Source organism: Lepisma saccharinum, chromosome 22 (genome assembly GCF_977018435.1).
Source record: "Lepisma saccharinum chromosome 22, izLepSacc3.1, whole genome shotgun sequence".
Lineage (NCBI taxonomy): Eukaryota > Metazoa > Arthropoda > Insecta > Zygentoma > Lepismatidae > Lepisma > Lepisma saccharinum.
This window is the reverse complement of record NC_139250.1, coordinates 1530145-1553939: the sequence shown is the minus strand read 5'-3', so window position 1 is coordinate 1553939 and position 23795 is coordinate 1530145. Positions and strand designations below refer to the sequence as shown.

The following is a 23795-nucleotide window of genomic DNA, read 5'->3' as shown; positions in this document are numbered from 1 at the left end:
AGGGTGCATACTCACGGGGAATTGTGTGAATTCTGCTTTAATTTTTCTCCGTCAACATGACAAATTGCGACTTCTATTAATCCAAATTCCATTGAATGTATACTTATTAATGTCCCGAGGCAAGTTTTTCACAGTTTAGACTTTATTTTTATCGAGGAAGCAAAACAAAAGAAAGAGCTGTGTGGAAGGTAATGGTTCCGATTGTTTTATAATTTCTCCTAGCACAAAGACTAATTATCGTAGAATTTTGGAAATCATTGTCACACAAAATTTGAACCTTATTTAAAGTAATGAGCACTGTTTGGAATCAAGATAAGTTATTTATGTTTAAGAAACAACTTGAAAATTACCTTACGCACTTCCTTAAGTACTCCGTCGACAAGTGACAGTAAGTATCGTAGAAGCATGGGAATGAATGTAGAAGTGAATCGGAACCTTAGTAGAATGCATTTAAGGACTTTATTTTAATGCTAAAGGAACCAAACCTAACCTAACCATGAAAGCATATATTGAACAAAACTTTAAATAATCGCTAAAACTCCGCAGCATGTGTTAACAGACATAAATCAAAATCGAACCATGTAAAAATTGCATTCGTAGCATGATGAAATCGCAATAAAACAATAGGAACTTGAGCCGATAAGATATCTTGAAGTAAATTCGAAATTCTTGTACAATTAACAATATTTCGTAGATTTTGTGACTTTTTTGTTTCGTGCCAGAGTATGTGAAATGTCAAATGTAAACCCCGCACCTTAAATTAGATACATGTACCGTTCGATTGAATTGAATTATAATTTTTTGATACATTGGAATTGCACACACCCTTTATAATATAAAAATAATAATAACAACCCATGGCTCTAACAACTGCCAGTCTCCCTCCCACAGTCCTACCTAGAGGACACATCCTGTATATTGTTGGTATATTTGTGTGTCTATGTGTGTGGGTGGTGAGAGGTGGTAATATACATAAGGTTGAATAGAGAAAACATCTGCTTGAATTTTTGGAAAGTTCTTCAAAACTTTGACTTGAATTTTATCATGGTCCTAGTGTGGCTACCCTGAATGGCTCTTTTCCTCCTGCTTATTCTGTCCCTCTTTTTCTGTCTCTCGCATAAGAAAGGGTGCATAATTTTTATCAGTATCCTGGTAAACCACAAAAAGCTGACACTATGTGTATATAATTGTCATGTACTACCCATGTGTGCATCTTCTGACACACGTATAACAATTTGTTAGTTTGTTAGTAGAATGTTTAATAATTTTTCGCAAGTTTTACATGAATGCTCTAGAATGGTGGTAACAATTGTGGAAGTTCGAAGATTGGAGAAACTACGTGGGTCGTTCAATATATAAGTTTCCGTATGCTCTAAAAAATGTTATTTTAAAGATACATTAGAAAACTATACATACATGTGTAGGAGGATCCTTCCTCACTTCTCCACATAATCCCCATAGAGATTCAGGCATTTGTCCCACCGTTGCACCAATTTGTCCATACCCTTTGCAAGAAAATCAGGGCTCTGGCTATTGAGCCCTATTCTCACATTCCGCTTCACTTCTTCATCTGTTTCGAAACGGTAACCTTGCAATTCATACTTTAACACCGGAAAGGATGGAAATCACTTGGTGCTAAATCGGGCCTGTACGGAGGGTGGGGCAGCCGTTCCCACCACCATTCTGTGTCGTGTTTGCATTGCTGATTGGGGGGCGAGCGTCGTCGTCAACGAGAATGACACCAGCTGACAGGAGACCTGGTCGCTTATGTCGAATTGCATTTTTCAGTTTATCCAATGTTTGACAACAACGGTCGGCATTAATTGTTCTTCCTCGTTCCAAAAAGTCCATAAGCAGAACACCCTTAGCATCCGTGCTTCGGAACTCCCTTATGACGCGAGCCCACGTTTTCCGAACACGCATTTACTTTTCGCCCTTGAGCGCATGCGCCTTCACATCTCGTAAGGAATCGGTCGTTGTTCCTTGTAGACGAAGGATGGTGCTTGTCAACCATGCGCTTCTTTTTAATGGCATCGCTTTATACAATATTTTATAGCACAGGAAAACTTGTATGTTGAACGTCCCTAGTAATTAGAACAGTTTAAAACTTTACCGAGTATTATTTACCACAGAAATTATGATTTGAGAAGTAGCTTACGTGAGCTGGTTTTGGTTTCTGATCATCTCAGAGACAGCTTCAGCAAATTTTCATGCCAGGCTTTAAGGGTGTTTTGTGCTTGACACCAGATGCTATGTGATCAATGATTGAAAACATTAGGGGATGTTATTTTAATGCTAAGTGCCCTAAACCTAACCGAACAAGAAAGCATTTAGCAACATAAACCCTGTTCACCTCGTGAAGTAGATGGCAACTTATTATATTGGAAGGGAAAATCGTTCTCCAGGCAATATGCACAACTACATAATCGCTAACCTCAACAGACATAAAAGCTTGTGTACTTAAAACATCAAAATGCTCACCAGGGCAAAATTTATTGTATAAAAAATATACACTAAAAACATAATGTTTTAACAGGATCTTCTTCAGACTAAGATTCGCAATAATCTTAGATCACAACATGGTTAGGTTAGGTATAGGAATAATCTTAGATCGCAAGATTATTGCGAATCTTCGTCTGAAGAAGACCCTGTTAAAACATTATGTTTTTAGTGTATATTTTTTATACAATAAATTTTGCCTCGGTCGGCATATTAATCTCTTATTACCATGCAAACAAGTCTTAACAATGTTGTCTGTGATTAATTTAGAATTGAACAATCTGAATTGGGGCCCATGATTTGAAACTCGAATTTGACATCTAGATTCCATTTGGTAACTAATGCGTAGCATTTCAACGTCAAATCCATTGTATGCATAGAACAAATGAGCTGCTGGGACGCAAATAATAAAACACAATGCAGTCAATGTTTATTAAAAAATACCCCATCCCATCACTTCCACGTTGACAAGCATCTACGTAACACTTTGGAATGCTGATCCACATCACTCCAATGGGTGACCATGCTTAAAATAGCCACGTCTGGTTGGCTGCACTATTTAACTCGTTTTGACTCGGGGGCGTGATGCTGATCACATCACCCCCACGCACGACCGGATCGAGAAAGTGTGGGGCGTTACCCCCACACCCCCTATACGCCTTCATGGCATGGTGCTATGCACAGGGGAACACTTTACCTTTACCTTTTTTGACTCTCTTTGCACCGAAGCATCTAGTTGGTTGCACGGTGCAAGACAGAGTCATCTGTTTCGTTGATTTGCAAGTAGTGTATTTGGTGTCTGCACTACCTTCTGGACCTGTGCATGTTTGGTGTATGGTCACGTGGTGCGTGCTAACTAATCAAATGACCTTTTAACCCTTAAATGCGCTATTTTTTGCATTAAGCTCTTAATTTTTGTGATGTTGGAATCACTGGAAAAAATAGGTGAAAAATTATATGTTGTAAATTTAATGTTTTATTGACATTTTATTGAACTTTGCATATGTGCAAAGCTGCACATTTAAGTTACTTTTGCATATACATTGCAGTTCAACATGTGGTGTAAAATAACATAATTATTACATATATCGATAAAATTCACTACATACACTATTCTGTCCGGACATATTAAACCCTGCTCACTACTCATGGAAAGCCTTAAAGCTGTTTTTTTTCTTTGTTGAAGCATAAATTAACCTTACACTTTTCACAGGCTACATATGTATATCCTCTGGAGTTACTGTATTTACAAGTTGTCCTTATCTCTTTCCATTGAGGCCAGTGACCATGCAAGTCCTTTCTAATGTCTTTACTTAGTAGAGTTACTTTGTATTTGACACGCCGTTCATCACCAATGTCAGTACTTCTTGGTCTACCTCTTTTTTGACTCTTCGTCCAATTCTGCACAGAGTGTTTGCTAATTCGACTCTGAATTGCTTTCGTGTCAGAGTATTGCCATTTGCTTTAGAATGGACTTTCTGTTGCAAAGTCCAAGCATTTATAATTGTAATGTCCACACGGTGATAAAATAATCAAAAGTTCCACTTTCGAGATTTCATTTTGATACGGAGATCAACATTTCCCATGTGCTTGTTGTAAACAGATACAACTGTTGGACATTGGACCTGTGGGTTCTTCACCAATGAATGTTGAAAGCAATTCAACATTGCTATTATCCTGTGGAGATCTCTACAGAATCAACATTTGCACATAACTCCTAATAGAACCAACGAGGATGCTTCTTCATATCTTCGTCCTTTAGAAATTTATGGTGTGGTATTCTGTTTCTCTGAATAGAGCCTACACACTTAATTCCTCTTTTATGAAGGTATATTGCAAGGTCCATTGAAGTGTAAAAACGATCAAAGTACAATTTATAATTTGGTATTTCTTTGCCAATCTTACAACAACATTGCCAGTTGCACCAATGTCAGGTTCAGACTGAAGCCTAAACTTCAGATCAATGACCTTCTTTCATCAGCCATGAGTCTTATTTTTCAGTTCCTTCCCATGTGTGTGATGATCCATTGCTAGTTCACAAAATCAAAAAAAGAACGAGAAAATAATAGCATAATCGAAGAGCGCTGTATGCTCCAACACAGACATGTCTCGTTCTGAAAAGGAAGCTGAACGTGCAGCTTTGCAGATATGCAAAGTACATAAAAGGTAGTAAAAATAAAAAACAATGAACAATAATGCCCTGCTCTATAAATAATTGGCGAGGTAAACAGCAATGTTAACCATAGAAAATTTGCCAGGATTGCATGTTGAATACTATGCCGACAAAAGCGGCACCGTGTACATCAAAGAACACAACAATCAAAACTTTGCACCTGAAGGTAAACACTGTTTAATTATTGACTCAGTGTATGCTTTTTAAGTCTGTAACAACTATTGAATGTCGGCATCTTCAAATGTCGAATGCCCTCACGTGAGAAGAACTGGACGAAAGCGGAAGTTTTATGGATATTTAAAGACAGCTTTGCATATGTGCATTAAAATTAAAGCAGCAAACAGGCATTTGTTGAAACTTCTGAACTTGAACACCGCTTCCCATCTAGTTGGTTTAACGTCATTTCCTTGCACCACCCAGACACTGGACACACCTGCACTGCACCAAGTGTCAAAGTGCAGCCAACTAGACGGGGCTAATACAGATTTAGTGATACTTCCAAGTTAGACATCCTATGTTAGTATTATTACCAAATTGGTAAAAAGAAAATGAAATTGACCATTAACAGAAAACATTGAACATTCAATGCTCTTTCATCAGGAAAAAATACTCTAACATTACAGTCACATTTTGCAACTGATGATAGCTGATTTTAGACACTGTTGTAAAATACACACGCACACATGTGTATCAGACACCATGTTATGTTCCTTGCAATATACTGTGCGTTCATTTCGATCTTCAGCCGAGAGATCGGAAGAAGCGTGGTGGGCGGGGCTGACGGAGATGCCGACATTTGCGGCCTGTAATGCCCGCTTATTTTTATGGGCATATGCAGACATTTATATAAATATTGCAAAACGAGCACTAACCTGTGTTTTAACACGCAAAAGTTCTTCTGTAATTCATCACACAAATAAATATGCTTTAGAAACGATGTTAAGAGCCACAGATAATAAAACATTTTAATCATAGTTTTGACCAGTAACGTCCTGCTTAAGTTTATATCCTTGAAAGAGTTTTGTGTCGATGGGGATCGTTTGGAGGTTTCGAATGTGCATCACTGTATCAAGATTACGCTGCAAACGAAACCGTTAAAAGTGAATGGTTTTCGTGAGCTTCCTTGCAATCCGAAATATCCGAGCTTGAGTTTTTTTGTTCCTTCGCGACTAGATGAAGACAGGCGAGCAATGTAAACCAAGAGCGTGTTAATTTCGTACTGTGTGCAAGAGTGTTATTCTTGGTTACTTGCCGTTACTTGTTTGTGTTATTGCAATGCGTATGTGTGTTGTGTCAGTGAGACGATTGGAATGCTAGCTGCAAGGTTCACGTTAGAACAAAGAATTTTTATGTATGACACTTGCGTGAAAACAGACTCGTGTCGAGATGTGTGTAGGCAATTTGTACAGAAATTCCCAGGCGTTTCACCTCCACATAGAGATATGGTTAGACACCTTGTCCTTAAATTACGATAAACTGGATCGTTAAATTTTAAAACACCTAAGCAAAAACGAAGGATTCTAACCGAAGCAAAACTTGATGAAATTGGTGCAGCATTAGAACGTTCTCCAAACAAACCTCTATGCCGTGTTTCACAGGAGATGGGCGTGTCAAAATCATCAGCACATACAGCCACTAAGGTACAAAAATTAAAACCGTACTCTTATAACACAGGTTAGTGCTCGTTTTGCAATATTTATATAAATGTCTGCATATGTCCATAAAAATAAGCAGGCATTACAGGCTGCAAATGTCGGCATCTCCGTCCGCGCCGCCCGCCACGCTTCTCCCGATCTCTCGGCTGAAGATCGAAATGAACACACGGTAGTTCTGTACTGAAAAACTGAGATCTCAAGACACTCATACATAGTTTTAATAATTTACTCATTACAAGATTTTCCCCTTCAAGTAACTTACAGTAGGACCAGAAGTGTTCAACCCCACCCCCTTTATGTTAAAATTTTTGTGAAAACTATTTTAGACAAAAGTTTCCATTTATTGTTTTATTTACACACCTATTGTTTTATTTACACACCTATGTGCACTTTCATTTGGAATCTGAATCTCCCAACTCCCTAAGCGATTTTCTGAATTATAAAGGGGATTAGATTAATTGTGTAAATACGACATGGCATACAATCTACCAGTCCATTAGAAACATAAGAGAGCATGGTTGCATCAGATCCATAGCTAAAGATTTCTGTGTTCATGATGAGAGTAGAGCTTGGCATGCCTCGCAATCAGTAAATATTTTATGCGACTAAGGAAAATGGTCCTCTGTCAGCAAACTGAGCAAGAGCATTTTGTTTATCTTTATCTTTGCAGGCTGACGAGGGAGGCGATTGGGTTCCAAAAGTGGGGAGCAAGGACAGTTTAGTTTCCCTTGGTACCTAAGGTTTAGCATAGTGCAGGGGAAAAAGGGATATTGGGGGAATACAACTGCTCCACACACTCCCTAATTGCTGCCACTGCAAGCTGATAGTAATATTGCACCTGTACTTTCGCTGATTACTCTTTGCATAAATTCCCCCTAAATATTGGGTAACAGAGCACCAAAGTGTAATATCCTGCATGACATTAATGAAGTGATGGGATTCACACACCCAAAAATGCAACAAATAATACTGTTTATAATAATTACGTAAGTTTCATCATTTTGTTAATCATCCACTTGCTCGTATCGCCACTGTTAACCCACAGGAATAAAAATCTCCCCATATTTGTGTGAAGTTAAACAAATAAACTGTAAATTTTTAATTGTTTATCAGCTATTATATTCAAGATGTAATTATTTTTGTGCCCTCCCCCTCCAAATTCTATGATCCTCCCATTTAGACACCCTGAATAGCACCAAGTTTTAGGTAAATTGTGTTGTATTTATTCCTTGTCAAAATATTGGTATATTGGGAATGCCGAAACACTGAAGATGACAAAGATGCTGAAAATACTTTTAATTTTTGGTATTGCCAATACAGGCTCTCAGTATTTTCAAGTACTGGTATGAGTTTTGGAATATGGATATTAGCAGCAGCCGTAGCATGTGCCTAAATTTTGCAAACTTAATTTAATTGCTTACAACATGTAAATTAGGGGGAGGGGGTAATCACTCAGGGGTTTCTTCATTGTAAGGCCTCATCTGTTTCAACACTTGAATGTCAGTTGCTATCATCAAGTTATCCTCGGTTCAGTTTCTAGTGGAGTCACTTTCACCGGTCCCTGATAGCCTATCGGAGCATAAAGCTGACTTAAAACTAATGTAACATATTGATGTTCTGTGTCAAGTTTTAAAGGACCCTCTCAAATAACCGGTAAAAAAACATTTGGATTGCAGTGGATAGATTACCCTTGTACACGGTTCGGTTTTACATTTAGTTTAAAATGAAATAGGAATAGGGAATTGTGTTGTGAATAGTTGCCACTTGCAGTGTGCTGTGCTCTTTCTTGCCCCTGAAATGTTGTTATTTTGTCTTCCTTGCAGGTTTGTTCATCCAGGTGTCACAGACAAGGGCAATTACATCATGTTTGACATCACACGACCTTTGTTGCCAGTGAACGGTCCAGCTCCGTACCCTGTGGACTACAGGGCTCCTGTATACGATAAAGTTGTGGAGGTAGGTGGCGTATTGCATTTAGTCCCTGTCCACATTTAATAACAACACGTGACTTATTAGTTCTGAACTCGGCTCATCTTTAACTCCTTCATTTATTTGTCCATAGATTTAATGGCAATAGGTGCATAGGTATGTAAACTATAAAATAAAATACTACAATTTTGGGCCTCTCTGATAGCATAGTGGTAACGTCATTGCTTTGTAAGCAAGGAGTACCAGGTTTGATACCTGGTGGATGCACATAGTGGTTCGGATGCTATTTTAAGCTTTAGACTCTATTAGCTTTCTGTGCATAAAGTGGACTTAACACAAAATCTTAACCTCAGACACTACAATTTTACTCTACCGAGTTCGTTAAGGAGCAGCCTTTATTATACATACTATGTTTCTGTGGAGTATCTTCCATCGAAATCCACCAATTGTATTTTATACAAGTCATGTGACTTTTTTTACATAGGCATTGTGAATGTCCCCTTTTTATTCATTATTTTTTTACTGAAACCTCTGCAATGTTTATAAATCTTATAGCATTTATATGGCCATTGAGGTACAGGTTGTGGAATTGATAAATGCATTCTTATGTCGCCCTTATGTTCAACCCAGGTCTTTGTGTCTGAATTGTGTGAAGCACAAGCAGATGGTCACAGCATAGTTGTCTGTTTTGTGGGTACATATTAATAGGCATGTGGATTATTTTTTAATTCAGATCATTTGTATTGGGATGTAATTAACAAAGAGGTGGGGAAGAAGAGATGAAGGTCCCGTTGTTCACTGATGACAGGGAAGAAGTAGTACAGAGACAGCTTGATAGTTGGAATGAGGTAATGAGAAGAGCAGGATTGAAATTCAGTGCAGAAAAGAGTGAGGTGCTAATAGTAACAAGAAACAGAGCCAAAAATGTACCAAGAATAAAGATGGACCCAATAGATTTGAGGGTAGTGGAGAGTTTCAAATATCTAGTGGAGAATAGATGAGGAGGTAAACAGAAGAGGACAAATGGGTGGTGGAGTATATCAAAGTGTTCGAAGATTAATATGGAATGGGGATGTTCCTATGAAATGCAAGATGGTAATATATAACACACACTATGTGCCAATAATTACATATGGAGCAGAGACTTGGACAATGACAGAGAGAGACGAAAGAAAGATGCAGGCAGTGGGGATGAAATTTTTAAGGAGTATATTGGGGAAGACTAGAAGGGATAGAATAAGGAACGAGGAGATCCGACAGACAGTGGGGATGGTGAAGCTTCAGGACAGGATAGATCAGGCACAAATGAGATGGTTCGGACACATGAAGAGGATGGATGCAGAAAGACTACCAGTAAGAGCTTACAATGCACAATGAGTGGGAATAAGACCAAGGATGAGACCAAGATGTCAGTGAGAAGAGCAGATAGCGGAGAGTGTTAGGAGAGGAGGACAAGATTGGAACACCGTGGAAAGAAAGGGGTGGTGGAAGACCAGAAGAAAATGGAGAGGCTTGAATTCTATGCTGACCCAGCCAGAGGCAAGAAACCGCGAAGGATGATGATATGGTTTGGGATGTCTATTCCTAGTCCAATATGACCCCATTTGTGGATCTTTTCAATGACAAAGTGGTAATGTTGTCGCTTTGCAATTAAGTGGTTCTGGTTTTATTACCTGTTGGGAGGCACAGAGCAATTTGAGTCTCAACCACTGTGTGCCTCCATCGGGTATCAAATGTGTGAGTATGGACATGTTTGCAATTACTTTTGATTTACGTAACGGTGATTGTAACGTGAGGACTGCATCTCTCTTTTTCAGGTGGATTCCCCTTATCCGGCTGCGAAGGAGGAGAGCCAGTCGTTTGAGTCTGCGTGGGAGAGGGGGTTGAGGCATGCTAAAGAGGTATGCATTTTTGGTAGGGCAACTTCTGGTGAATCCACCAGTCTTTATATGCCAGTAAATTACTTTGTAGTTCCAGTAATTATTGACAATGTGAATTTTGCAATTTCCTTCACGAACATGTTCATTTTGCTGTACCCCACCTCGTCACCTTATTTTGATGGCGATTAGTAGTTCCAATCCCACTCTAAACTGTAGGTTAATAATTACTGACAATGTACATTCATTACCATGCTTATCTACATAATAAGTGGAGAATATTGTAATAAAAGGTACACTTATCCTATGAAACAGTACCGTATTGAGATGTGTGCAGTTAAATTTATTTTTTCCAAGATTCTGTAGGGCTGTAAGCTGAACTGTATGTACAGTGATGACTAGTGGTATACGCACTGTGCTGTGAGTATTTTCACCTAATGTGAGAGTTCTTATTCTCTTTTCCCTACATTTAATGAGAATTTGCAATATTTTTGAATTCTTTTTTTTTTTCCAGATGATGAGGAAGGCCACAAAGCGGAAAGAGACTGACATGGACTTCGAAGAGAAGAAAATGAACCTGAGTCTCGGCCAGGAAGAACTAGACAAGGAGAATGATTACTACACTCGCTCTGCTAGTCCAATTTTGAAAGATGATGTCGATCGCTGGGGGTCAGTGTGTGTTTTGAATACGAAATCTCAATTTGATTCATTCAGTAACTCGATATGTTTTATCTTCCCAAATATTCCGTGAACCATTCTACGGCTATAATCAGGAAGTGAGAAGCAAAACACTTTTCACTTCCTTCTGTCCTTTTATGTTTATTTTTTTATCATCATCATCATCCTTCGCCATTTCCTGCCTCTCGCTTGGTCTGCATAGAAGTCAAGCCTCTCAATTTTCTTCTGGTCTTCCACTATTCCTCTCTTTCCATGGTGTTCCAATCTTGTCCTCTTCTCCTAACACTCTGCTGTCTGCTCTTTCCACTGACATCTTGGTCTCCCCCTTGGCCTTATTCCCACTCCTTGTGCATTGTAAGCTCTTACTGGTAGTCTTTGTGCATACACCCTCTTCATTTGTCCGAACCATCTCATCTGTGCCTGATCTATCGTGTCCTGAAGCTTCACCACCCCCACTGTCTGTCGGATCTCCTCATTCCTTATTCTATACCTTCTAGTCTTCCCCAATATACTCCTTAAAAAAATCATATCCACAGCCTGCATCTTTCTTTTGTCTCTCTCTGTCATTGTCCAAGTCTCTGCTCCGTATGTAATTATTGGCACACTGTATGCGTTATATATTACCTTCTTGCATTTCATAGGAACATCCCCGTTCCATATTAAACTTCGAACACTTTGATAGAGTCCTTCTCACATTTGTCCTATTCTGTTTACCTTCTCAGATATTCTTCCACTTCTCTCAATTATGCTTCCTAGAGATCTGAAACTCTCCACTACCCTCAAATCTATTGTGTCCATCTTTATTCTTGGTTCATTTCTGGCTCTGTTTGTTGTTGTTATAATCACCTCGCTCTTTTCTGCACTGAATTTCATTCTGTTATTCTGATTTCCTCATTCCAACTATCAAGCTGTCTCTGTACTTCTTCTTCCCTGTTTCCTCATATTACTAAGTCTTCAGCAAACATGCGAATTTTTGAAAAGTAATAGTAATAAATTGCCCTATCTCACTTTATTTTTTAATAAAAGTGTTTATATTTCAGTTTGTCCCAAATATCTAGCAATTGGCTTGTGGAAACCATTCCATTCTGTTACCACTTCCTACATTGTATTCTAAATATTGTGCATTGCTGGACACACACAAAATATGTACTGCTTTCACAGCGTACCCACTAACGTAGAGGTGGATGAGAATTTTGAATTTGGCAGTGAATATAGATTTGACACCTGTTTCTGAATTCTGATCTCATATAACAGGTATTCATGGCTAAAAAATATAAATACTTTAAAATGGCATTTCTTTGAACTTGGGCCATTGATTTCATAATCTGATGGGCAAAATATGCTGTAAAGTGAATTAAAGTAAGTTAATATATTTCAGAATGATCTGGAAATTTATTGCAGTTGCCTGTAAAGGGAATTTATTCTGACAAAATGAGTGTGACTCCTGCTTTAATGAGAGTAGAAACTTTAAAACTTTAGTTACAGGACCGATCAATGAACAGAAATTTCATTCCTCTGTGTGTGTGTGCTGATGCTGGTAATTGGTATTCTATACATTCAATATTAATGGCAAACAGTCCACAAAGAACTGAAGTGTTTCTCTCAAGACGAAAATTCATGTACAGGGTGAGTCAGAAATATGGCTACACATGTGAAATATATATATATAAGTATAGTGTGTGACTGTACAATGTAGAAGGAAATGGTGAATGGTATATTACACTTGAAACTTCATTTTTTCATTTCAGACAAGAGTCACGTGCCTGAACTTATTTCATTAGCCAAGATTGTGCTGAACATGTAGCAGGCAGGGAGTTACAGTTGCAGCGTGGGCAATTGTATACCAGAATGATCGTGAGGCTGTGAGACTGGCGAGATTGATTTCCGTCAATTGTGGGAAAGTGGAGAACTGCTTACAAAAGATTGTTGTTTAATTCTATTACTGTGCAAGTGGCTCCCATGATCATCGTGGTTCTCAATTGCCCACTCTGCAACTATAACTCTCTGCTGCATGTTCAGCGCCATGTTGGCTAATGCCATAAGCTAAGGCACGTGACTCTTGTCTGAAATGAAAAGAAATGAAGTTTCAAGTTTAATATACTATTCACCATTTCCCTCTACATTGTACAGTAACACACTACATTTACTTCAAACGTGTAGCCATATTTCTGACTCACCCTGTACATAACCATGTTTCTGAAATTTGTTTTACATCAGAAAATAAAACCATTGTGAATGAACCATTCAAGGTTTGTATTGGATTTATAGAATATTGATTATTGGTAGAACTAGGGTTTTTTACTTAAGAAAGGTCATTTGATCAATAATGTAGTATGCTTGACTTGCATTTTACTTGGAGAGAAAGGCTAAGTGCCAGATGTTGACTAGTATACTGTATGGCTGTAACATTTCATTCCAAATAGTTTGAAGATGGTTGACACTCAGGGTAAGCATCATGTTGGTGACAGCAGGTACGCAGAGGACTACGTGGACCCATACTACCACCAGAGTGACTACTTGCGGCGGGTGCACTACGAGGGGGACTCACGTGCGCTCAGGGTGGAGGCCGACTACAGCAGAGACAGGTACGCCCGGGACAAGTACCAGCGGGACTACTACGAGAGGAAGAAGAGGGGCCGGGAAGTGGCCCATCCCACGGACAGGAAGTGGAGAGACAGGTGCGTTTCATATACTTCTGAGATACATCTTGTGTTTTTATTTTCTTATTGTTTCTGATGCCACAAACTTGTATCTTTTCAAGATTCTTAATATATTGGGCTGAGAGAGGCCAATTTCAACTGCTACCACTACAAAGACTTCAGATTTTATTCAGATATCCAAATGTGTGCATTTTCCGGACAGTTTTATCATTTATCCATTTTACAGGCTATCCACATATATTTTATTCGTCATTTCTGTAATTTTAAGTTAACTGCAGAGAACCTCTTTTCACTATCTTCATGAACAGAGCAAGTGTTCGAAGTTATTTGTTATTACAAGTGGTGTAAAATGGTGCAGGGGCATTCCATGAAAAGTGGTCCTACTCCATGTTAATGACAAAATGAATTAATATGAAAGTTACTATTGTTTTTATTGCATTAAGGTTTAGATGTTTGTCAATGCATATAATTTGCACATTTCACCAACAAAAGTTACTAGCATCTGCAGCTTATATGCTTTGCAGACAAGTTATGTCAAAATTTGCTACATTTTTAAAGCGTCACACATGTAACACACTTTTGTTAATGCTTTTCATGTATTCAGTTTATGCCATCAGACTCGTTTTTCCCCCCTTTTTCATTTGTTAGCAGGAACCACAAAATACTTAATAATTCTATGAAATCAATTCATTATGAATATTTAAATCCGATCTCTTGTCTAGAACCTTAAATTGTATATGTAAAATGTCATACCAGACGTCATGCTGGAATGCCCCTGCATTGACTGTTTTTGTTTAGGATTTTCTTTTAATATTTACTGGTCTTTTCGTCTGCGGAATTGATATTGACATACATGTCTCGATCGAGATAGGTAACAATTTCCTTCACAATTTTTCCTGTTGTCAGGTATTCTGATGTGCCGTCTGTCCCTCACCGAGGACGTGGGGATGAGTGGGCAGACCCTTGGATGCGCTCCAAGTCTCCCTTCCGGAAGCCCACAAAGAGGAACTCCAGGCGGGCATCCTACTCTTCGGGATCGTCCTATTCCTCCTCCAGGTACGTACTAGCCTGTCCCTTACGTATGAAGTATCGTTCATTACTAAAGCACTTAACCCACTTTCATCCAGCTTGATGGAAGAGCACGTTAAATGGTAGACTTTCAGTATCGCCAACAAAGATCCTGGGTTTGAATCTCAGCTTGCGAGTGTCCATTCATCTATTTCATATACAGGGTGGCCATGAAAAACTCACTTGATCTGAAACTAAACTTTTTCCTTAAATAATGTGCTTCGGAAAGGAGGACAGGGGCAGATATGGGGAGAGGGAAGGGAGTGGTATGGCCAAGGGTAGGTGACAGAATAGTTGGAGACCAAGTGAGTGAGAATGTCTGGTAAGATGAAGTAGGGTGGTTTTTTTGTGCCGAACCCTGTATATTCATCAAAAGTGTCAGAAATGCAACATAAAATAACATCTGCTTGTCTGTCAGTGTAGTGGGTACTGTTGCTAATTCTTTCAATTTATGATTGTTACAGGCAATTGTGGAACCATTACATAAAGGTTTTTCACATAAAATTGCAAAAAATATTAGGGAATTTGATTTCGTGATTGTTTTTAAATCTTCAATAAATTTGGATTGCACATGATAAATCCAGGAACAAGTGTCGGATGTTGAATCCAAATTGATATGTGATATAAGTTGTTCATGGTCAATGGATAGTGTGCAGCAAACATCAAGAAAATGGAAAAGAATTTGCATGATTTTTTACAAATTTAGACCCAAGAACAGGCTTGTCAGCCTACATCATTGAGGAAGAGCTTATGAGTCCATTGGTCATTGGAAGAAAACACTTGAAGAAATCAAATAATGATGGAAACATTGATTCACTGTAGAGTTCTTTTCACAAGTGGTTAAAGTCACCACCACTGGAATTTACTCCCAACAGAAAAGGTCAAGAAACTGTAGAGAAGAGTGATTTTGAATTGCCTGTTGATATTTAGAATTTTTAATTAAAGTGTGACAAATTTTTCAGTTGATTATATTGGACTTCATAGGAGAGAAAAAAAACTATTCTTCATTTTACTGTTAATGCTGTTTGACTCCAGCAGTTAACAGCTTTTTCATTCTTTTCAATGCTCATTGTATAACTATTCCTTTTTTGTTATGCATTGCTTGTATAGTCATATATGTACAGGAAGAATAACAAGTAAACACAATTTCAGCTACAAGTGATTTTGCATGCATCCTTGCTTCAGAAGCATGTGGTGCAATTTCCAAGACTGATAAGTTATGAACTCTTAATTTAGTTCCAGTCGGACTTCAAGCAGATCCAGCAGGTCAAGTTCATATTCCAGTCGTTCTCGTTCCCGATCAGGGTCTCGATCACGCTCAGGTTCCAGGTCACGTTCAGCATCACGCTCGTCAAAGTCTAAATCCAAAAGTCCCGCAAGGAAGAAACCCGAGAGACCCGCTTCAAAGCCTGTGCCACCAGAAGTACCAGCCCGAAAGACAGGTAATTGTCCTTGCACTGATACAATAAACATTTGTAGTCATCCAACTTGGATGTAGACCGGTTGCATGTATTGATATTGCAAATTTGTCAAGTGTGTGAGCAGTAAATTTAACTTTGGATATAAATAAATGTTAATGTATGTTACTTGTGGGAAAAATATGAGGTGCACTCAGGAAAGTAATATTGTTAAGCTGTAAGAAAACTGATCTATTTTTAAAAAATTAAAGGCTGCCTCCAAATTCTTTTCACACTGGTATTTTCAGAAATGTACCATCTGTATTGTGATTTTAATTGTTGTTTCTGTTCCTGGTAGCACTCACTCCTCTGGAGAAGAAAATGGCAGGAGGAGGGATAGCCTACACAGCACCCCCCATTGGAGCCTCCAGGCCCAAGAAAGACGAGACCCCACCCTTCAGAAAAGTTCCCATATTGCCTCCTGGAGCAGCCACTCGTGCTGTTGGGTACGTAAAGTAATTACACTGGTGTTTCTGCAATGTATACATCCTGCGGTATAACTAACGTTTGGAACTGCATCTATGTAATTTTCCTTATTTTCTTGCTATTTGTATGTAACATCTTTTAAGTAATACATACTGAAAAACTCAATTTCAGGTTATTGGACAAGGTGGCACCAAAGACCGTGAGGTCCCCAACAAAGTCAAAATCCAAATCATCGTCCAGGTCAAAGTCAAGATCTAGGTCTCGATCAAAGTCAACAAAGTCTTTCTCCAGGTCAGAATCCCGTTCCAAGTCACGCAGCCAGTCCAGCAGCTCCTCGTCAAGTTATTCCTCCTCATCAGACACAAGCAGGGAGCCTTCCCCTGATGGTAAGGAATTATTTTGTATTATAATTATTTTCATCATCATCATGGGGGTAATAAAATACAGGGTGCCCAGTCGCCATGGAACCTGAATTTTCAACTTCAGTGCCAACAAATATATTTCTTTAATATTTCGAGTACTCTTACAGAAATTTCCATGACTTTTTCCTTTTGAGATTGTGTTTTTTTAATGTTTGTGTTTTTTCTGTATCATGTGCATAATTTAATATGTGGGTTAAGTCATAAGTCATGGCAACTTTTTTTTTCTTGTGAACAGGGCATAGCACGAAAAATCTAAGATATACGTTTGAAAGTGTATGGAATGTACTTTCGAAAGAAGCCACCAGATGGTGTATGTGAACATGCACACAAGTTCAGTCGGTGAGTGAGAGCATTCGAAAATGGAGGTCATGAAGCAGGAGCAACGTTCGTATGTTATAATAGCAGTTCTCCACTGCAGAAATGCATGGGAATGCTATACAGAGCTACAGGAAGCACTGGGTGTGCATGCCATGCCCTATGAAACAGTGGCGAGGTGGGTGGAGGCCTTCAAAGGGGCCAGAGTGTCAACTGCCAATCTGTCTCTCGCAGTGGGCATCCTGTGTCCAAGGACAAAGATGTACGGGTAATGGTAATTGAACAGTGTTTACATGAGGACATGTGCCATGCCTTAATAAAACACATGTGGATAACCTGGGTGAATACTTTGAAGGTTGTTAAACAGTGTAGTCTTGTGTACTTGTTGTCCATGCCACAATAAAACACTGTTGTCCAATGTCCTGTGTTCTGCCTCTTCCCTACGAGAGTCTCCTGCATCCAGACTTATCTGCTGACTTCATTCGAAGGTACATTGCATACACTTTCAAATGTATACGAGTATCATAGATTTTTTGTGTTGTCTTCTGTTTGCGAGAAATAGTTGCCATGACTTATGACTTAACCCTCGTAGAATAATAAACATGCCATTATATTTTTTTCACTGTAGCCAGCCAAATTTTAAAATCTTCTGCAATTATTCATGCTGTTACCAGTTGAGCCATCTTTAGGAAGGCCTCTCGGACACAAGAATTATGTGTTTACCTTTAATCCAATCTTGTATTAATTAATAAATTAAAGGATTTAAAATCAGATTTCAAAAAGTGTAGTATTATCTTAGTTGAATCATGGGTTTCTTAGTCCATGAGAAAGAGGGGCTGGTGACAATACTTTTTTTTTACCCATGATTATTATTATGAGAGGCGTTGGCTCAGTGTGTAGCGCATCTGAATGCGAACCAAGAGACCTGGACTATGTTCCCGAGGTGGATGACCTCGTGTGATGATTTTCCGACAATGTTCCTGCATAAAGAAGCTCTGGGGCTCACCCAGCCCACTCCCTTGTGTGTCTTTGTGACATGGTGCAATGCACAGAGGATACCTTTACATATTATTAATGATTAATGGGTACTATATGTGGGTTTATTGGTAAAATGATTGGTAATTTTACCAATCTGATGAGGTATGTACAAATACCCTGCAATTTAGTGCAAAATTCTGTCGCAGCAGAGATTTCACGCTGATGTGACAAGTGACATGAGCCCTTCGTTCTATAAGCAAGCATTCACCGCTCCATGCATGAACAACAGACCGGCAACACTGTGCATATCATTGAGAAACAGTCCAGTCCGAGTGACACATGCAGGGTGGGTACTCTCTAGGAATTCTGCTGAATTATTGGCTCTGGGAATTGTGTGTGAATTTTTCTCCACAGACGTGAAAAAATGCAACTTTCGTTAATCCAACTTTTTATACAGCAAGAGATATATTGAAGTTGGTTAGTTAAATTTGAGTTTGAAATTCTTATACAATTTTTTGTAGGTTAGTATATCCCGTAACATTTGTGACTTGTGATTGTACAGAGTACGTGAAATGGTGAATGTAAACTCTTCACCTTAAATTAAATATTTTAAATATATCATACCGTTGAATTGAATTAGAATCTTTGGATAATTAGAATCACACAGACTACTTATATTGTTAATATATTTGTGTGGGGGAGTGGTAATATGTAAGGTTGAAATAGAGGAAACATCTGGTCGTACCCTTCAATTTTTAAAAAGTTAGTCTTTAAAACAAGGAATTATACTTGAATTTTATCATTGTCCTGGAGTAGCCACCCTGTACCTGCAGCTCGAGTTAGAAAGGTTGCATTGATTACTGAAGGTTCACTTCCAAACAACATATGTTGCTTGTCGCCATGTCGAAGGCGAGTGTGAAGTTCCATGAAAGGGGAGTGCAAATTTGCAGAAATCGGCACTCAATTTACATTTGATATTTGATACCATCCCTTCCTTTTTAGCAGTTATTGCTTTTTCTTCTATGCATAATGTAATTACATTGTAATAAATGTTAATTTGTCTTGATTTTCCAGTTCAACAGAGGCGGCTGGCTGAAGAGAGGGCTGCCCTTGCGAATTCCATGAAGGTGAAGGCCATGGATGCCCTGAAGGTATGGAAAGTTTTTTTTAGGATGTTGGTAGTCCTTCAGATTCATCAAAGGAGCATTTGTTGGCAGCCATGTTTTTAAATTCAGAGATTTCTCATTCCTTGTAACTGATACTGTTGCTATGAGTCAATAATGCCAGCGACATATTATCAAATTTCTCAGTTACTTTACTTGTTGATAGAAATAAATATTTTAGGGAAGGGACCGATTAATCGGTACTCTATATCGGTATCAGCCGATGTAGTCATTGCATCTAAAGATATCAGTTTGGTGGTTATGCGGAGATAGGTAATTAACTTTGATACACTTACTATTCATTTTTCCTCGAAAGTTTCACGGAAAAATGAATAGTAACTGTATCAGATATAGGCATATGGGTTTATTGGTAAAATTACCGATTATTTTACTGATCCGATATATCGATAAATATCTGATAATTTAGTGCAATATTCAGCCATTTTGTTGTAATTTTTATGGATAATCTCCATGCCCTACTTTCTAAAAAAGTAAATGTCTAAATATGCAACTTCTTCTGCACTAGTCACCATGAAATACTCATTTATTAAGGAGGTCAATGAACCTTTCAGGTTCTTCAAGGACCATTTCTGATTTTATATCGGATCAGTAGAATATTGGTTATTAGTATCGGTAAATTTTGTATCGGTATTGGCCCATCCCTAGAATATTTTAAAAAATTCGTGCAAAATGGACCGAAATTTTAGATTGTTAGGACATCTTCTTGGATTGGTATAATTTTGGTGTTAAAAATTAATAAATTTTTATCTAAAATATCAATCAGTATTAATAGATATTAATATTTGCTCTACTGTGTTGTAGAAAACATGTTTTCCTTGTGTGCACAATAATGAAATTGAAATCTATATTTATTATTATTTGTAGCTCTCTGGGCAGAAGCAGCAAATTAAGTTAACCTTGAAGGCCCCAGGAACAGGCCTTGCTCTGGGAAAGAAGTTGCTGGATATTCCAGAACCACCTCCGATTGTCCGGCGTGGTGAGTGTGTGTGGCTAGTTTTATTTCGGTATTGTTTGCAGTAAGGAAAGGAATTGTTCATTGTGAATATCGAAGTATGCTATGCTGTTCCTTTCTTGAACTGTAGCGTCAGCTCATTAAGTGCCTATCAACATACCACAGCCTTTTACGCTTTTGTTGTTGCATTACACAAAATAACTAGGAGAATACAGGATTAGCTTTTTCTAGTCTTAACGAAGTCCCTTGTAGTACGTAGAATGCTGCAGAGAGAGGATTTTGCTCTAGTGCCAAATAGTTTGCATGGACAATGCTAGATATTGTACAGAATTGAGAGCTTCTTTGCTCGAGCAAATAATGCCCGAACAGGGAAAAGTAGCAGCATACGTTCGAAGCCCAGTAGTGCATGTAGGATCATTGTATGTGTGTGACAATAGGCCCTCAAATATGGATCGTGAAGTAAAATACGCAGTGAAATTGAGGCATTGCGGATACGAAGGGCAAACTCAACAAATGTGCATTGTGTGGAAAATGTGGGTAAATTGTCAAGCTCTGCAAATTCCACAAAAAACTTTGGAAACCACGCATGAAACATTCCGATCTACTGTTACCAAGTTTTTGTGGAGTTCGCACTGTTCCAACTTGAAACGCATTTCCCTCACAATGTAAGTTTGTGGAGTTCGCCCTTCGTATCCGCAATGCCTCAATTGAAACTTAACCAAACACAGTTAAAATGTTAAAATGTAGTTTAGTTTATCTTTCCAAGTAGTTGTATTGACTGTATTATAAACCCGAGAAAGTATGAGCCCCCCTCTGGCAGATTTGCTTACACTTAAAACTTGCTCAACATGCCCATATGAGCTTTTTGCTCAAGTGTGGAACCCCGTCTAATCCAAGATTTTTGTAAAAATGCCCTCAAATATTTCCTGAGAAAGTATGAACCCCCCTCAAGCAGATTTGGCTATACTTAAAACTATGCCAAGTTCCCATATGATCTTATTGCTTATAGTGTGTTTTTCTGTCAAAATCCCAGGAATCTTGAATTGATATACTGGGTTCTGAGGCCTAGTGGAGTGTGGTGCATGGTTTTTATTGTCTTGTAATCGGGAGGCTCGGGTTTGAATCCTGGTAAAATGTGAAGCCTCCCCTGATGGCAAAATGTTAATATTATTGCCTTGTAATCAGGAGGCTCGGGTTTGAGTTCTGAGAGATTGAAATATATGTGGCAAAATAATATCTCCATATGTGAGATTTTGAGAATAATTATTGCTAGTTGATAGCTCCCAGATCTTAAACCTAGTAAAAAGTGTTGTTCAACAGAGCAAAATTATTCTCTATTGGGAACCACCCGCTCAGCCATACAATAGGGGAAAAGCGGGCAAACATAATTAATTGTTTGCATGTTTTGCCGGCACGCAAGAGATATAATCTATACAGCTAGAAGGGAGCATTAATGATTTTTCTGTGCGATTCACTGAAGAGGTCATTAATTTTTCTGTGTGACATGTAAAAATGTGACAAAGATTATTGAGATAAAGATACACATTTTCTGTGCAACATGTAAAAGTGTAACAAAGATTATTGAGATAAAGATACATATTTTCTGACACAGTAGCAATGAACTGCTTTTCATGCTGAAAGCAATTCTAGTTTTGTATTATTCTGATAATAAGAGCCTAGGCAAGACTTGGAGAATAATTCATTGCAGTCAAAATCCAATTTTGTCTGTATTAAGGTCTCAGAACCCAGTAAAATGTGGATATATTCCATATGGAGAAGTGTTAATATTGCTGCATTGTAATCAGGAGCTTTGGGTTCGAGTCCTGATATAAGATTGAAATACATACAACTGCCCACAAATAAGATATTCACTGCTAGCTGATATACAGTTGAGGTTTGAAACCTGGCAAAGTGTGTTGTACAACAGCATAATAGAGCAAATATCTTCTAGAATTGCTCTGTGACTCTCTCATTTCTTACATCATAAACATATGATTTTTCACCTATGAGAATAACACTACATATAGTGTCATCAGGTAATGCCTCATGGAATTCACAGATAATTTTAATGTTTGTCCTGTCATTCACCACAACTTGTTTCCTTTTTGAAGTGTTGATGACAAACATGGGTCTCTGTGCCTTGAATTCATCTGGTGTGTAATACATGTCAGTATTGCCAGTAGTGACCCTTTTGAAGGATGTAAATGCTTCATATAATTTAAGGAAATCATTCTTGGACATGTCTAAATTGTAATTTTCTCTAGGGAATACCTCATTTCTGCCATTTTTAAGATATATGTTCTTGATGTTGCAGTTATCAAATCTACTTGAATTTTTTTCCTGATTGTTGTGTCTTCCAGTCTGAAACAATACCACCACAAAATCAGGCATGTCATATTGTATACTGGAGAATGAATTTGTAGCATCAAACTCATAATATGTGCCAGATGCGGGCTTCTGTACGCATTGATATGTATAAAATTGTAGAAGAATCTGTGGATTTTTTACTATATCTGCTTTGTGTTTAAGAGCATAACTGGCTTCATATTCAACAACTGGGATTCTTAGCTCCATAGTCTGAATAATGCATTTGCCTGCATCAGGTAGGGTATTAGGCAGAGCTTCTCCTGTAGGGTTTAATGTGCTGTACCTCATCAAAGCATTATTATCATTGGCAGCTCTTCTAAATGTAATTCTTAAACCACCCTTCCACATAATATCTTTGTAATCTGAGAAGAATCCTGGCAACAGGCGCATGGGGAACAGCACTGTGTGGTTCTTAGATAATATTTTCTCACCAGCCTCAAATCCACCTATTTTGTAGTAAGAAGCCTCGGTTTTGGATAATTTTAATGTGGCCAAAGCTGTGGAGGTAATGCCGGGATAATCCACTCTGTTTATAACAACACCATGCTTTCTGATCTCAATTTCAGAGAACAGATGCGGCACAAAATTATCCACCAATCTTATATTTGAATTTGCCGGATAATCTGTTCCATCGAGCTTTACAACATCAAATTTGATGTATAGATCTGCTCTGTGGGGGTGTATAAATCCATCCCCAACATCAAGATCAACCTCAATTTCTGTGTTGGGTTGATTTAAATTTGCAAATGTCCTCCTGTTTGGGGAGAATGATTGTAGCTCATAACTCTCAATATTTTCCATTGTATGTATTTTTATTTAAATATTAATCTCTATGATTGCAGTTGTTGTGGCTCCAGCAAAATCAACTAATTCTTCTTTTTCATTAGTGACCATCAATTCAATATAATCTATTCTATTATGGCACACAGGAAAATATAATGTTGGGGATGGATTGTAGATGATTGGCTCCATGAATTCGGAATTAGGTTTGAATGTTGCAATGATGCCAGTTTGTTTGTGAGTGCCTATACCATTTGATTTGGTGATCATACCCTCAGCCACATTACAGTGAATATTCAGAGTCTCTATGGCTAAGAATTTAGGTATATTCATAGCAGTGTGTTTGATGCCTGGTTCAAGTTTTGTGTTGTTCTC

At 38.2% G+C, this 23795-nt stretch overlaps 1 protein-coding gene across 2 annotated transcripts in view; it reads left to right on the top strand.

Annotated features, from left to right (window-relative positions):
- Positions 1–23795, top strand: part of LOC146004632 (uncharacterized) — a 43974-nt gene that overhangs the window by 5511 nt on the left and 14668 nt on the right. For both annotated transcript variants that reach the window (XM_083143527.1, XM_083143526.1), the window contains exons 3-12: positions 8151–8283; positions 10074–10157; positions 10648–10802; positions 13235–13489; positions 14378–14527; positions 15776–15981; positions 16295–16442; positions 16594–16808; positions 19212–19288; positions 20186–20297. In XM_083143527.1, the coding sequence (XP_082999653.1) occupies positions 8151–8283; positions 10074–10157; positions 10648–10802; positions 13235–13489; positions 14378–14527; positions 15776–15981; positions 16295–16442; positions 16594–16808; positions 19212–19288; positions 20186–20297 (1535 nt within the window). The remainder of the gene's footprint in view (positions 1–8150; positions 8284–10073; positions 10158–10647; positions 10803–13234; positions 13490–14377; positions 14528–15775; positions 15982–16294; positions 16443–16593; positions 16809–19211; positions 19289–20185; positions 20298–23795) is intronic.